The sequence below is a fragment of the Acipenser ruthenus genome, chromosome 6 (assembly GCF_902713425.1).
Source record: "Acipenser ruthenus chromosome 6, fAciRut3.2 maternal haplotype, whole genome shotgun sequence".
Lineage (NCBI taxonomy): Eukaryota > Metazoa > Chordata > Actinopteri > Acipenseriformes > Acipenseridae > Acipenser > Acipenser ruthenus.
The window spans coordinates 19,422,043-19,438,898 of NC_081194.1; the positions used below are offsets into that span (position 1 = coordinate 19,422,043).

The following is a 16,856-nucleotide window of genomic DNA, read 5'->3' on the forward strand; positions in this document are numbered from 1 at the left end:
TAGTAATGCCTTAGATCAAAAATCCATGATAAATGCCACTTATAAAACCACAAACTACCTGGCTTGTATATTTGACAGATGTTTCTATTAAGTAAAAGCTAATCTTTATTCCATGCTTGTCAGAATAAAGAATGCAATATTGTACTTCATTGAGAACATACGTATTAATAAAGAGTGTTGACAGGCCTTGAAGTACATGCCGTGGTGCCAGCATTAAAGATTGCGTGCGGAAATGCAAGCTGCAAACAGCTGATAGAGGCTTAACCATAAGGAAAGTTTGTTTAGTGCAGACCCAAAGCATATTTGTTGTAAAAGTTAGAAGATTCCTTGGAATTGAAGTGCGTTTTACAAGACAACAAGGTTTTGTTAATGGTTTCAGTGTCATCAGCAACAAATCTTGGGATAACTTACTTGGTGTTAACACATTTGGTGCTAAAAACAGTTTTTTAAATGGATCCTTTAAATGTAATGTTTATTGCTGAATGCATTTAACTGCATGTTTGCTGTTCTCAAAAACTGTTCTAGTGTCCCTACAAATTTCAGGGTATTTTCACTGCACATAATGGAAAGTTCATTGAAGTGGCCTGAATTCAAACAACAGAATATAGACTGACAAGCCTACTGAATCCTGGCTGTACTCTGCATGCAAGTGCAATTGGCCTTAAAATCATTCTTTTATTGCTTTACACTGTTTTTTATTGGTCTGGGAGGGCTGCCAGTAAAAGCTAGGCAACGGTTAAAAGGAAAGCAGAATCATATTTCTTAAATACGGTTTTATTAGGACTACCACATTGGTTATTTATTACTGGAGGAGATACTGGTGATAGTTCAAATCAGTAACTAATACAGAGGTCAGCAGTGGTCAGGTCTTGGAAGGCTACACATCTGCACAGCAATGGGATTTTGAGGATCGGTGGTAGTTCTAAGTGCAAATTAATCATATTGTTTTACCCACATATTTCTTTAGTGTGGCTTTCCAATGCTGTAATTTATAAATACCAATCAACTTTGGCAAAACGTATTGTAAGCTGACACTTACTAGATAAAAATGTATTTATTTTCACAGTACTGCACCTACTTGGCAGTATCATATGTTTAAGTCTTCACTTATCAAAGCCTTACGGGTTTACAGTAAGTCTTGAGTGCGTTCCCAATTTAGAAATCAAAGAATGCCAGCTTCTTATTCATGTTTTTGGGTTGCGTATCCATTAAAAGGATCTTCAGGTTTCACATTTGTAAGACAATATTTACTATTACATTGTATTAATTGTGTTTCTACATAGCAATATTAATACAGGGCTTGTGCACATTCAGTGTTTTTTTTTTGGGTGGGGGGGGGGGGGGGGGGGGGGGAGTCTTGGGTTTGGTTTCCCCTGCAGAATGGATACCTTGGTGCATTTAGTTTCTTTCCTGTATCCTTGCTGGCTGCTTATTTTACAACCTGACACACTTCAATCCAACCTGTGATGCCCCTTTGGGAATCAATTCTTTCCTTGTTCATTTTTTAATTTTAGGGAACGGTTGGAATTTAGCACCAAAGTACACCCAGCCGCTTGTTTTTAAAATGGGAGCCCTTACTGGTGTGGCCCTACTTTGCAGCTTTAAAAAGAAGATGAAGCATTGTTAGTGACAGAAGAGGGGACGCAACACGTGCATGGTTTGTGCTGTTACATTGTTCACTGCAGACGCAGCTGGCATGGCTACTGGGGAAAAAAAGAGTAGTAAAAGAAAGGTAGCATTAGAATGCTAAGGCTGCCCTCTAGTGGATTAATAGAGCACTGAAGGAAAGTTGATTATTTTCTTTTGAAATTAAGATTGACAGATACAAGTGTTTGAAGCAGCATTTTGAAAGACAGCAATATAAAGCAGCCAAGGACTATGGAAGCAGAGAAAGCATATTGTAAGAGAGAAAGACTCTATTTAGTTGAAAGAAACCCATCTATTACCTAGCCTCTAGGTAGCATCTAGAATGATAGAAGAAGATGGAATCCATTGCCACGAGCTTCTGTGGTTGTTACACACAATCTGTGATGTTTACAGTAGTTCAAGTTCAAAAACATGAACTGCGATTTGATATTGTAAGACTGAAAAACAATTACAGTATGAAGGCTACTGCTGAGTTCAATTTTATGTGCAACTGTATGTATCAAAACTAAATTATCAAGCCAAATAACTTGTTTTTTTTTATCAAACTTCGAGTGTCCAGGTAGATAGATAACTGTGAATGGCATCACAGACACTGTGAACTTGGCAAGATGAATTCCATTATCTTCCCGGAGTTCTAGAAACCAGGAGAATAAGGTACCTGCTGTGTGGACTGCTGACAGAGGGTCCAGGCTGTGAGAGACTACATGTGCCCCGTGGCTGTTTGCAATGAACAGGGGGTAAAGAAAGAGAATGTTCAGTCCAGGCAAATAAAGACAAGCTACCGATGAAAGAAACCAAAAACGTGCAGCAACAGAATCAAATGAAGGTGAAAGATAACCCATGAGAACAAGGATACTGGCTTTTCATAATTATTTAAGCAATATAAAAAATGGGTTAATTACAGCAATATTACACAACCCATTAGAGAGTACTTGCTACCAAATTAAACACTATATTTAAGCTTCTCAAATGTGTTATTTAAAATAACTAAACTGATGCACCTGCATTCAGCATGGTTTTTGTATGCCGGTTGTTTTTTTTGCTAGTTTTATACCACTAAAGAATTTGCCCTTGTACTTACAATGTTGATAAACAGGGTGTTCTGTGTTTATTTGACCACATTGTTATTAGTTAGTGAACCATTTTTGTCTTATGAAAATGTCAAAAGTCAGACAGAAAGCACACAGGCAGAGCTTTAGTTCTGTATCCTGTAGTTATCCAGTAAATAATGCCATCTGGATTGTGTATTATTGCTGTTATAAACAAAAAAGGCATTTGTTTTTATGTGTGTTTTTTTTGTATTGGATTGAAATTGTTATAAAGTAAGCCTTTGTTACAGTAAGAATTCATCCTATTTTCATTTTGCATTTACCAGCAGGAACAACTGTTCATCTTTATATGATGTAAGAGTTTAAAGCTTATTTATCAGTTAATGTTTCAATTAAAAAAAGCAGAAAAATAATGTTATAATAATGTAAGCAGCGTATGTCTCTATTATAAATCACTTGGGTTAGTTCAGTAATTCCAGTTGCTTTCACAGTGAGTGCTTTCCAAAGGAAACGCAATTAATGAAAATACGTGTTTATTGCAGTAATTATATTTTCTAGAATTTGCTCTTTTTATCTGCATTGTAATCTTTCTACAGGGATTAAGAGAAACCAAATACATAATGTTTACTGTGTGTTTATCTGGAATAAATGTTGTATTTTGTGTATGTAATCCTCACTTATGCAATGTACATTCAAGTACAATCACCAATGATTTATGTCACTAGAGTAGTACAGCAGCTTGGCATGCTGAAACAATACTCTTGATTATTTAAATACTACTTGAATATAGACAGGATTTGTATTTATTTTAACTCTGAATAAACAGAATGTATAATTAGCAATGATATAGTTATTTGATACCAGGGAGGCTGTGTGATCCAGTGGTTAAAGAAAGGGGCTTGTAACCAGGAGGTCCCCGGTTCAAATCCCACCTCAGCCACTGACTCATTGTGTGACCCTGAGCAAGTCACTTAACCTCCTTGTGCTCTGTCTTTCGGGTGAGACGTAGTTGTAAGTGACTCTGCAGCTGATGCATAGTTCACACACTCTAGTCTCTGTAAATCACCTTGGATGAAGACGTCTGCTAAATAAACAGATAATAAAAAATAATAATACCTGTCTGGCAGCTTCCTACTTCATTTAATATTTTACAGATACCAAAATGTACCTGTGGTAAACTCAGCATTTAATTAACAGTAAAACTGTTTTTTGATATCTGATAAGAATATGGTATTTAGTTAGTGGGATGAATTGATTCTAGTTTTGTTCCTTGATTTCCAAATTAGCAAAATTGTCAGCATGTATTTGTGCCAGTTGTGTGTCAGTTTCATGTTTTTCAACTTGAAAAGCCAGTATTCCTTGTGAATTTCGCTACAAGATTCTAAAAGAAACTAGTTAATGTAGCAAAATTAATAAAAAATAGACCATAGTTTAATTAGACATAAATTACAAATGTTTAAAGAGGTAACTAAAACAATATATTTAGGAAATAAGGAAAACTAAATCAAATTAATCAACAGAACTTGAAGAAGGGATAATATAAAAGAAATCTCCAGCCCAAATATATTTGTCCTGAGTAAGATTCCATGCAAGGAGGGAGATGGGGAGGGGAGGTGTAGATAGGGTGGGAGAAGCACTGTGGGCGTCCTTGTGTGGTTGGTTCGCGCTGGATTTGCTCTGGCACTCAGGGCCCGCTTGTCTGATACATCTCAACATTTAACACTCACCCCCCACATTGAGACACGTTAGAAACGCAGGATTATACGTTACCGATCGGCGACGACTTGGGGAGCTTCTGCCAGAGATGGGGCTCAGGGACCCAGAGGTGTCTAGTTCATCAGCTGAAGACCAGGATGACAGGTCCTGGATTGCACAATAGGGATTAAGATTAGATATGTACAGGATGCAGTGAGAAGTAAACAGTTATTTCTTACTTTGAAAATCTTCCTACCATAGAAATAATTGCACAAACCCCTAATCTTTAGCACCTTCTCTAAACATGTCATCATTGTGTTGACTCACCAGCTGGCTGCTTGTGATGGCCAGCGTCCTTTCCAGTTGTCTGAGGTCTCGCGTGACCTCCTTCAGAAGGAGCTTTAGACGGTTTCCAATGACATGCACCTTCTCCTTGGCTTCCAGGCAGTCTGTGCCCTGTGTATTCACCAGCAGCTGGCTGGACATGTCCTGCAGAGAGGCCACCTTCAGCTGGGACTCCAATAACTCTCGCCTGATTTGCTGGAGGTCAAGGGAAGAACACCTGAGTCACTTCACAATCAACAGAATCATCTAACATGGATAAAAGGATTACCAACTAGTCCCCCTCCCCCCAAAGTCTATAACAATATGTTGACTGTAATAACATGCTGTCCTTCATCCTTCACGGAAAATTCACGGAAATGCAGAGCCGATGTTGAAGAGGATTTCACTGCCTTACTCTGTTTCTGACAAAGCATCAGCAAGAGGCTTACTTCTGAGCTTTAAGATCTTTAATTAAATCATCTATGTAACTGTAAACAGTATTATTGTGTCCTACAACACAATCTTATACAATTGATGACATCAATGTCCAACCTGATCAGCCCCTCTGCGCTTACCATCAGAGTTTTGTGGTGGTCATGGAGGGTGTCTGAGTCAAGTTTGGAATCAATAGGAACAATTTCATTTCTTCTTCTGTCAATGTTTTCCAGCCACAGCAGCAGACCATGACTCATCTCATGGAAATCCTATAGAAAAAGAAAGAGACTATGTGACGTTGTTAAGGAATACATTGTCTCTTATCCCAAAGAGCATTTACTGTAGCATGTCTGAACATCTGTTGCACTGTTTTTTTGTTTTTGTTGGTTTCATTCTTTAAGTTATATACCCAGTTCAGCCCAACAGAGATAAAGAATCCGGAAGCACTAATGGGAGCTCGCTTTTAAAGAGGTGGGTCTGAAGGACATTTGTCTGGGGATGAGATGGGATTAAATAAATCAGTTGAAGGCCACCCATGCTGTTATACCAAAAATGCTACTATTTTAGTGAGCACTCCAAGTATGTGGCATAAATAGGAAACACTGTGACTTACATGGCACTGCATAAGTGCGTCCTGCAGCGAGCTGCGCCAGTCTTCGATCAGGCTGCCCACACGGTCCCAGCGCTTGTTCATCTGACCCAGTCTCGCCCGCAGCTCCTGCGCCTCAGCCGTCTCCGACTGCACAAACTCTGCGCTGCACAGGTTGATAGACAGGACGATGGCTTTGCGTTTGTCAACGGCTTTTTGAAGCTCCTAAAAACAAAATAACATGCGCTATATTGTGGAGTTCCTGTATAACACAGTCAAACACAGCTACTTGTAATAAAGGGATAGGTATTAAGGCTGGTATATTAAGCTACCTAAAGTGGGAGATGAATTAGTATTCCCTATTTAACTGCTCAAAATAAATTCAAATACCTGGTCAAGAATTGGTGTTTAATTTAGTGTTCATGATAAGAAAGGATGTACGCCCTAGGGGAGTACAAGCCCTGCAAGATAACACTTGGGAAGGATGACTGCAGTGACAGTGTAGTACATTTGCACAAGCAAAAGCAGAGTACTTGTAATAGTTGGGAACGTCGCTGAAAAAACATTGTCATGGCTGCCATGGCACGTCTATGACAATGCTTTTTTTAAATTCAAGTAGCATCCTGCTTGACTCCAGTTTCAAAGCTGAGGCATAAGCAATGGAAATAAATAGGCCCAGGTTTACCATACTTCTATCTTTTCTACTCAACATTCACATTGTTTAATCTCTTAACACTACTGTAAATGTGTTAATACTGGTAATACATTTTTGTTCAGTTTTCCCCTACTGAAAATATAAGTACTTCCACAGCAAATCATGCTAATGTGTAATAATAATATGTATGGGCAATAGCTTATAAGGTGCCAATCACGTCTGACTTTTTCATAACTGGGATTTTTAGCCTGAGTGAAACTAATGAAAGATTCCAATAATGAAACATTGGTTCTTTCACTGGTATACTGTGAGCTAATTCTTTTTTGCAGTGCAGCCAACTCAAGTGTGTACACAGTGAGAGTGTAAAAGAGGTATTCGATGCACGTTGCTAGACAACTGAAAGGAATGAATAGCTTGTATGATGATGACAGCTATTTAAGGATCCTGCTTAGGGTTACTTGAAGGTCACTAAGGCTCCTCTAATTCCAGTTACTTTTTATAGCGGTGATCAACCCTTGTAACTTCTGAAATTCCCTCCTAAAACAATTAAGAAAAATGAGAACTGTTTCTTCGCTACATGTTGGCCATGCACAGTAAACACGGAATATCCATTAATCATATTCATGCTCAATTCACTTTGCCTTTAATTAAAATTGGGGTTTAAACAATCATTGACCCTGAACATGTTAAGAGGAATGCTAAATCTACATTATTATGCAGATGTGAGTAATTGATACAGCAGTGTGGAGTAGTGGTTAGGGCTCTGGACTCTTGACCAGAGGGTTGTGGGTTCAATCCCCAGTGGGGGACACTGCTGCTGTACCCTTGAGCAAGGTACTTTACCTAGATTGCTCCAGTAAAAACCCAACTGTATAAATGGGCAATTGTATGTAAAAAAAAATAATGTAATTGTATGTAAAAATAATTTGATATCTTGTAACAATTGTAAGTCGCCCTGGATAAGGGCGTCTGCTAAGAAATAAATAATAATAATAATAACAAATCTTGCAATGACATTGATTTATTGATTTATCATCACTCTTGTCAATAAGATGCCAAACACCTTGTATGCCTGTGAAGGCTATCTTGGTGCCTGTGGCGGTAGGTAGGCAGGCAGGCAGGTACTGTACCTTGAGCTTCTTGATCCGGAGCTCGATGGTGTGGATGTCGGTGCTGAGGTCCAGGCGTCGCAGCTGCTCCAGCTCTTCCTCCGTCTCCCCCAGCCAGACCCAGATGTTGTCCAGGTCAGAGTTGAACTGCTGCCACTGCTGGAGGTTCTGCTTCATTCGCAGCTCCTTGCTGAGGGCCTGGGCCTGGATCAGCTCCCAGCGTTCAATCACACCTGTTCAGCAAAACCCACATTATTATTATTATTATTATTATTATTATTATTATTATTATTACTATTATTATTCAGTAGGGTGTGCAGACCTTTGCTTGAATACCTTTGCCGCAATGACAGCATATGGCCACCTGTGCACAAGTCAATATTATATTAAAGCGAACAGGGTAATTAAAAACATTTTAAAAAACAAAATCCCATTCATAGGGATACTCTTCATGGATGGGAGGGACGGCTTGCTGAATGTGTCCATACTGGTATTCAAAAGCCCCATTTATTAGCTTTCAATAGGCTATATATATATATATATATATATATATATATATATATATATATATATATATATATATTACAAAAAGGTAAGACTTGCTTAACCCTTAAATTGTATGCTATTTGTGGTACAGCTGTGTTCCATCACAGAGCTGTGCACCTCACCTGAGCTCTGTGTTTCAGTGCTGTTTAGGTCGATGAGTCCAGACAGTTTGTCTTCCTCCTCTTTCAGTTCGTATCCGACACGCTTCACTGTATCAATGTTACCACGGCACTCAGACAACAGCCTCATCTGGAAGAGGAAAGCAGCGACTTACACTACATATCGCATGTTTGCATTTCACAGCCCACTGGCTTAGTATTCGGCAATGTAGTTGGCTTCGGATGAGGGTTCGGTTCCTGGCTGGGGTTGCCTTCGCCTATTAGAATCTTAACGGAGTACTCCAGTAAAGTCTGGCTGATTGCCTAGAGGAAAGTCTATCCAGCGTGGATAGAAAGGAAACCACCTTGTTGTTCTGAGTCAGTAGCTCTGCCCCTTTCCATAGAAAGTAAAGCTCAGCAAGACAGCCAAGAAGAAGGTTCATTCCAGGCCATATCAATGTATCTGGGTCACCATTGCCAATTAGTTCATTATACTTTAATCTTCAAATCTTAGTTTCCGAGTTGCAATAATCAAAGTTTACAAAGCTCACTAAATTTACATTATAAAGTGACACTGGGCAATAGCTAGGATCACCACTGCGATTTTCAGATATGCCATGCAGGTAAGTATGATATATCATGGAGTACAGGCATTGTTTATGCAAGTTACGCCCATTTGATAATTCAGTCTCCTAGTGTGCATGTGTCAATTGTACTACAGGAGATTGAGATGCCTTAGACAGTCACTTTTTACCCACCCCACGTCATTGTTAAACTGTGCAACTTTGGGCCCCATGTTTAGACCCTTGAAGATTTAATAGAATTTAAACCTACAGCATATCACTTGCATGGGTCCCAAATAAATCTACACACCTATACCAGTAATCTGCTAGGCTACACACAGTAGCTCAACAAACAAGCACTAGGAATTGTGCAGTTTGAGGTAAGGAGGGGCTGGCAGTCTACAGGTCAGCCACCAGTGCTACTCACATATCCGTTGTAGGCGGAATCCAGCTCTGGACCTGTGGGCGTCCTGCTGCGGATGACGTTTTCGGTCTGCTGCAAATGGAAGTGACTGGTGTCCAGGGCTTTGTCAAGCTGCCAGATATGAGTTTCTAGGGAACCCGGCTCACCTGTAAAGAAGTAAGAATTATCAGAATTAGAAACAAGAAAGAAAAAAATGATATCTGTTTTTAAGCAACTTGTTGCAGGGAGGCATTTTAGAACAACGTTCTCCATGTAAAGAATAGCAGTTGCCAGAAAACGTCTGAAAATTGCTTCATGTTTCATGGGCTTCAGAGTACACATGAAGGGCTTACAGCTGAGTCACTCTAACATACTTAACAAAATCTACAGTGCAATCTTACTCGCTGCTGTGCATATTTAAGTTAAACCCATAGAGGATTGCACACCCTACTGAGCTTGATATGCAAAGATAGATATAACCAGTCCTCGTTGCAAAATAGCTACTGTCAAACACTGTTTTTAGTCCCTGTATAAGTTGTATATATCCCTTTTCATCATCAATGTATCACAATAGAGGCACAGTAAATGCCCACTGGCTATACTGGGCGTTACTAACTTCACATCCCACCCACTTATACTTTGGGTTTAAATACAGTCTCCTAATGTAAAGCACCAATAGTCTGACAATTTATGGTGTTTAAGAACATGATAATCTATCTATAAGGATACTAAAGATGAAAGACAGGCACAATAAAGGCGCAGGTTGTAAATACTGTCTTATAGTGGCATTTTGCTTTGATTAATAGTATGTAAAATGTGTACACCAAAAGTTGTAGTCTAGAATCTGAGATAGTTCTGACAAAACTTAAACATTTTGAGAACCTCAGCACCGTCATTTTCTTATTATTTATAAAAAATCTGATGCTTTGATTTTCATCATAAAACAAACATTGTAATTAGATGATTTTGTTAAATTTCTTTGTAAACAACCAATCACAATAGTTTTACACGAAACAGTATGAGATTAAATGAAATCTCAGGCACTAAAGCCATGTCTGCTGCAACCAGACACATTAAGCTTGACAGCAGAAATGGTGCTTCTCTGTAACTTTCTAAATAATGTATTTTTATAAAAGGACCTCACTGATTAGTTTAAATTGCATCTTACTTACCTGAAGACCACCGCCCCCTCCACCATACAAAGGTATTAAAAAACACAATCAATTCAAATGTCTTCTTTTGAATTTGCATATTGTATTTCTCGTGAGGTGTTGCTGAACAAAGGCTCAAACTTACCCTTCAGGTTTTTAAAAGAAAGACCAACAGAGATACATGATTTACAACAGTTGTCTATCACAGTGATAGTGGATTAGTTCACAAATTACCAAATAATACAATCCCTAACCAGTGATGGATGCAAGGTGATAATACAGTAACAGCTTAACTATTACAAACACACACGAACACATGACTGTTGACTGTTATAATGTGCAGAACTCAGGTATGAGATGCAAACCAGGGAACATACTGGGAACATACAGGGAACAGTACGCATGTCTGTAAGTGCTTGTTTTTGTTATTATGGTTAGGCATACTTTTATTATGGTTAAACAGAGAATGTGCTGGTTAGTTTTTTTTTTTTTTGTAGGAATGCAGTGAGTGAGGTTGTGAGGGTGAGTTATCTTGAGCACATGAATGTTAGCTCAGGCTGGTACCGATGGAAGCTAAATTTCCTTATTTGGGGCATGCTTTGGCTAGGAGTGCCTACCAGAGGTTGATCTCAAAGTATTTTCTGTCAGTTTAACATAGGCCTCTGGGCTCTCAGGGATCACTACATCTGGAAAAAAGAAATACAAGCAACATTTGAACAGCTAAAAGGAACGCCTCTGTTATTTTGCTCCAACAGAGGGCAAGTCAGTTCTGCAAAAATATAATCTGTATGAACAGTATACTGGTAGTGTGTAATGTTACTTGCTATTTTGCAGAATAGCGTAGTAGAGTTTGTTGCTGCTTCACAACCACCTCAGTGCAGGGCAAGATGACTATAAATGTGCAAGTATGAATTATTCAAGGCTTACTTCTGCATACAGTAAAACAGACAACGGCAATGATAGGTATTTGCAGAAAACAGGAAAATCTCTAAAGTAGATGGCCCCAGGTTGCAAACTAACTGCGCCAACTGTGAACTGATGTGCATCAAATTCTCATCACAACCCAATTCTCCATTAAAGACAACAGGAACACAGACTGACCTGTGACGGCTGCGGCTCCTCTCAGGTAGAACTCCTTGTCATCTTCCTGGGCGTCCTCGTCATCATCGGAGGCGAGGGCCCGCTGCACGCCGCTCATGGTCTCCAGGCCGCGGCTCAGGTCATAATCATGGTCCCACTCCAGGGGGATGGAGTCCACGCTGGCTGGGGTGTCCCTTCCCGAGCGCTCTGCCTGCACTGGCAGGGCCATGGAGGTGGAGCGGCTGGAGGAGGGGTGTGGAGAGAGCACGCTGTCCGCTGACTTGTCATTCCAGTTCAGGCTGGACAGCTCCACCACATCCTCCAAGTCTAGCTCCTGGTCCGACACATCATGCTCGTCGTCAGTCAGCTAGGGTAGCAGGGATAAGTAAGTGCGGTCATAAACTATTCAGAACAGGTTACCATATTCCTTCGAATTTAAGACACAACCCAAATTTACCACACTCAATTTGAGGAAAAAATAAAACATAGTTGGTGCTTATCTTGGCGAGAGCCGAGTTCAAATCAGCATGAAGTTTTAACATCTACTCTCATGTAATGGAAATCTTGTACAAAACTGACATGAAACAGTGTTGTTGTAGCTTAACCAGGGAGCTCATTTATTGTGCTGTGTACTGTATAATACTTAAGATGGCGTCTCTGTCGTACACATACCACTCACTCATTTACGGCATCATGCATCCCGGCAACAGCAAGCACGACATCAGACAACATGTAACCCAGCAACCACAACAACACTGACCGCATTGCAAACACAACAGTCAGAACCTGTTTTTCTCCCAATTTGTGAACTGTGGTATTGCTTGACATGTCAAAAAATACGGGGGTCTGATCAGCATTTCCGATGTCCAAGCTGGTACTGTTTGTTAGAAACAATGAAATTGTAAAGCTTCTCGTTATTCCTCAGGAAGCTAATGATGCTTCTTTGTAAATGGCTGCCTGTATAACATGGATGATTCGAAATCGTGCAGATGTCTTTGTTGTATTTTCTCATCAGTATGTCATGTTGCTGTTTGTGTACTCGGATAGTCATGTCTTTTTTTTTTTATTTAGTAGTCGTCAATTAATTTTACCCTGTTTTCTCCCAATAAGAAATGCCCAATTGTATTTAGGCTCAGTTCACCGCTACCATCCCTACGCTGACTCGTGAGCGGCGAATACGAACACACGCTGACCTCTGAAGTGTGTGCCGTTAGCCGACTGCTTCCTTTCACTCTGCAGGCCCGCCATGCAGCCAACCCAGAGCTACACTGTCGGAGGACAAAGCAGCTCTGAGCAAGCCTGCAGGCGTCTGGCCAGTCTACACGGTCACTATGTCTTGTGCTTGCTCTTTGCTGTGAGTGGTAGGCATACCGGCAGGCGGATGAGTTTCTTGTAGTAGCGCTCGACCCGGCTGAACACCTCCTGGCAGTACCGCTGCAGCTCCTCCAGCTCTTCCTCGATGACGGCCGCGTCCAGGGGCTCGCTCTTCTCGATCAGCAGCTCACCCTGGTGGAAAATCTGCTCAATCTTCCCACTGTTCAGAGAGATCTCCTGCTGGAACGCCTGCTCGGGGAGTACAGGAATAATACTGCTTTGACACACGAAGAACGTGGCCCATTCAATACTCAAAACGCCAGTCACGTTTTCTCCAGGAAGTGAAAACCATACACACTTAATTTGCTGAAAATTAAAATACAGGGTAACTGCAAAAATTGATTTTATAATGTAAAAAGAGCAACAGTAAAATTGGTGGGTGGATAAATCCTTCTGAAGGAACAGAATCAACGTTGGAAATAGTAAGCCAGTTGCTACAGTATAAACCATACAAACTACTGCAGAGCACCTTAAAAGTATAATTTAATTTTATACTATAATATAAACAGCAAATACTGTCCATTTGAACAAAAGCATGGATTTTGTATGTATCAACATATCCTGCTACTACTATCTAATTTAATCTAGTGTTACTACCATGCAGTTAGCTTGAGTGTGATGCTGCTGCTGAGCAGAAAGATCTCTTACCCTGAGCTGCTTTATCTTTGCCTGAACGTCGCACTCAGAGAAGTGTTCGATGTTTGTGAGCTGAAGGTCCATCTCTGTAAGCCAGACCAGTATGCTGTCCCTGGCCGTCTCAAACTCCTCCCTCTGGCAAATAAAGTGCTGTAACAAAGAGCAGGCATACTTTATTAAGTCATACAAACCTAGCCTGTTCAATTTTTTTCATTTCAAAATTAGAAACAATTTGTTTCTAATTTTGAAATGTTTCAAGCTAAGGAAAGCTGATTCAACACAGCTGTTCTAACGACATTACCACTGTGTACTGTAAGTATATCCATATAAATAATTACTATACTACAGTTTACAAAATATGTTATTCAGTATGAAGTATTCTACGGCTTTGCAGAACAGCAGTATTGTATTTCATCATAGGGGTAAGGCTAGTCTGGAGTACCTTTAGTCTACGCAGGATGGAAGCCACTCTCCTCTGCAAGTTGTCCCATCTCTGATTGCCGTCATGGACCATCTGCTTCAGCCTGCAGGAGGAGTCAGTGCGGTTCTCCCGGGCCAGACGGCGATACTGCTTGTTGATCAGCTCCAGCTGGGTCAAGCTCTCGTGGACCTGCCGCTGGAATGCCTGCAACAGCAAAAAAGAACCAGTCAGACTGCTTTAATCCATTGCAATAAACTAAGGAGTGGGGGTTGTAGTCATTATCAATGATTACTACTTTTAACAGGATGAGGCATCACGGGTATTATAAAGCTTTTTTTCAAGAGATGTACTAAATCATTTTATATGCCGAAAGAGGAACCTTGCCTGACACCCCAGAAGCCAAGGTCAGAAGTGGAGAAATGGAGTTTGTAATGAGGCGTCAGCAACAGTTCCATCGAAGGGTCTGCATTTCAAAGCTCTCATGAGGCCACAGCTGCTTTCTAATGCTATGTAACCATGTAACTACTTTTTGGCAACTGCTTTTCTATTCAAGGGAATCTGCCTCCCACTAGTTAAAAAGGACTGAAGTTTATTGAAAATCATATGTAGTACTTTTCCCCTCATTTCTAAACACTGCTTAAAATGTAATACACAAAACAGGCTCAGTGAAAACTGTTCTCTAGCAGTTCTCCTAATGTACTAGAATGATGTTGCATCTATCTGCGGTATGTGGTGTAGACCAGCACCAACTGGTTTTGGTAACCCAATCTGGTGGCATTAGGTTTCTGGCTGAGCTGCCTGATGTACCTCAAACTTCTTCAGCTCCTCCTTAGCTACAGTGTACAGCACTCCAGCGGAGTTGGGGATGGCAGCTGTTCTCTCTGACGTCTTCAGCCAGTCTTCAAAGCGAGAAAAGTCATCCAAGAACTTCTGCCAAAGCCTCCATGTCTCTTCAATCCTATTTTTTAAAAATAAATAACAAAACAAAATGAAATCCCAAAGCAATAGATTTGGAATTGCATCACAGTTTTTTTTTTAAGTCAACCCACCATTGCCCCCTGCAGGAAATGCTTTAGGTGACCCAGTTACAGTAATGCATTATCTGGTATGTGCCCAAAACATAACAGCACTGAGCAACTGCTGATGTTTGTTAAACTTGGTCCTAGCTGTTAGTTTAAACTGCAGCAGCATCTGCAGATACAGAGACTCAGTGGGTCTACAGCAAACAAAGAGTCCTGTTGTAACATAAATTAAAATTCCATTAAACCATTCACTTCCTGATCAAATAAGTTAGTAACTTAGTAAATTACTTGATGGTTAACCACAGACTACCCCTGCCACTGAACAAAAACTTGCAAGACACCAAAAACACATGTTTTCAATACGACTGCCATCAGCAAGTCTCACCATGCAGTGTCTGTAGCTGAACTGGTTTGGCTATCGTTTTCTGAGCTGCACAATTTTCTTAAATTTGTATGACTAATTTTAACTCTGATTTCTATAACCTGCAGGGCTTCGATCAGGTGTACACAGTTGGTCTTTGTCTCAGCCTTCATGAACTTGTGCAATGGTATATTTGGAGATATCTATGTTTAGAGAGGGATAACTTAAAGCACTTTGACTTACTTGAGTCTCCTCTCCATGGACATGGCGCAGATGTTCCTCCACCTCCTGTCTAGGCTGCGGGTAGCTTGCTGGATGGAGTCACACTCAGTGTCGGTGGCACAGGCATCACAGTCATGCAGGAGAACCTCACACAAGTTCAGCACTGAGGCCACACCGGTGCTGTGCTTCTCTATATCTCTCTGGAGATCCTGAAGAAAAGAAAAAGAATCTCATTCACTGGTCTAAATCAGCGCCTCAGTACCTGAATTTATATTAACTATTCTTGTTGTGTGTTATGCAAAGATTGATATTTAATGTAGAATAACTTGAGTATCAACATCCCTAATGCAATAAAGTTTTAATAATAAAGTTACATCTTTAGTGGTATGAAAGAGACTATGCAACTCTTTCTGCATTTCTCGTATCGTACTGTTTTTTGTTTCTATGTTTTTTTTTTCTTTACACAGTAGCAAAGAAGGAAACTAGCATGTTATGTAAGACATTGTAACAAGAGAAATACTTTTCACAATCTTAACTGATGTGCTGGATGTACTTGCAACAGACAAATGGTAATGACTCAGGTACAAGCAAGTCGAGATGTAAAACCCAGGTCTTATTGTAAGTGACTCTGCAGCAGCAGTTGTTGATGCATAGTTCATGTGCAATGGTCACTATGTAGGTTCTGGACTATTAGATTTGTATCTGTTTGTTTTGTGAGTTTCCCACCTGCTGTTCTTTGAGTTTCCTCTGTATCTCGCTGGAATCGCTGGTCTCATAGACAATGGGTTTGGAAAGCTCTGTTTCAATATGAGCCAGCCACGATCTCAGATTGCTCATATTCTTATCCAACTGCTGTACAGCAACCAGGGTCTCCTTCAGCTTCTTCACCCTGCAATGGAGGTACAGAGGGGCGATGTTAATATGCTAGTGTACGACCGTCACAGTAGCATGACAAGAACTCAATAATCACTACCCTTAATTTAGCAAGGATAGTTTAGAAAAGCAATGTGGATTTAACCAGTATACATGCAATGCCTTTGTTTATAAAGCCCAGTATACATGCAATGAAAATGTCATATAGCATTTGTTTTGTAAATGTAGGTACTAGCAGCTATATAAACTGCTTAAGTTGTTGTTGTAATTTTTTTTGTATTGGCTATAAATGGGCTCTGTTCATGGTAATACAACCTCATTAATTATTTCCTGCAGATGCTGCCATGCTCCCATGCATTACTCTGTGGTTTGGATGACAACAGCCTTAAGAAGTCACTGACATTTTCTCATTCAACAGACCCTAAAGCAGTCCAACCTTTTGTCACAACAGCTGCTGATATTAATTACGGTTGCATAAGAAAAAATGAGCAGCTAATAGTATTAACATTTATTACAGTAGTTATAATATGCAGTAAAAATCAAGTACAAACCATACAAACCACAGATAGCAATTGACATGTATTATATATTAGATCAATTCAG

The 16,856-nt window shown here is 40.1% G+C and overlaps 1 protein-coding gene across 9 annotated transcripts in view; it reads right to left on the reverse strand.

Annotated features, from left to right (window-relative positions):
* The window catches only part of syne1a (spectrin repeat containing, nuclear envelope 1a), a 179,149-nt gene that overhangs the window by 4,553 nt on the left and 157,740 nt on the right, over positions 1 to 16,856 (reverse strand). For 7 of the 9 annotated variants that reach the window (XM_059025182.1, XM_034017822.3, XM_034017824.3 and 4 more), the window contains 16 exons: positions 16,107 to 16,269; positions 15,402 to 15,589; positions 14,583 to 14,733; positions 13,797 to 13,979; positions 13,367 to 13,504; positions 12,716 to 12,907; positions 11,366 to 11,711; positions 10,882 to 10,950; positions 9,138 to 9,280; positions 8,172 to 8,298; positions 7,525 to 7,736; positions 5,764 to 5,964; positions 5,291 to 5,419; positions 4,719 to 4,931; positions 4,467 to 4,559; positions 2,306 to 2,364 (listed from right to left, as the gene is read on the reverse strand). In XM_059025182.1, coding sequence (XP_058881165.1) covers positions 2,306 to 2,364; positions 4,467 to 4,559; positions 4,719 to 4,931; positions 5,291 to 5,419; positions 5,764 to 5,964; positions 7,525 to 7,736; positions 8,172 to 8,298; positions 9,138 to 9,280; positions 10,882 to 10,950; positions 11,366 to 11,711; positions 12,716 to 12,907; positions 13,367 to 13,504; positions 13,797 to 13,979; positions 14,583 to 14,733; positions 15,402 to 15,589; positions 16,107 to 16,269 — 2,607 coding nt within the window. The remainder of the gene's footprint in view (positions 1 to 2,305; positions 2,365 to 4,466; positions 4,560 to 4,718; positions 4,932 to 5,290; positions 5,420 to 5,763; positions 5,965 to 7,524; positions 7,737 to 8,171; positions 8,299 to 9,137; positions 9,281 to 10,881; positions 10,951 to 11,365; positions 11,712 to 12,715; positions 12,908 to 13,366; positions 13,505 to 13,796; positions 13,980 to 14,582; positions 14,734 to 15,401; positions 15,590 to 16,106; positions 16,270 to 16,856) is intronic. The other 2 variants (XM_034017823.3, XM_034017816.3) reach the window with 1 other exon arrangement.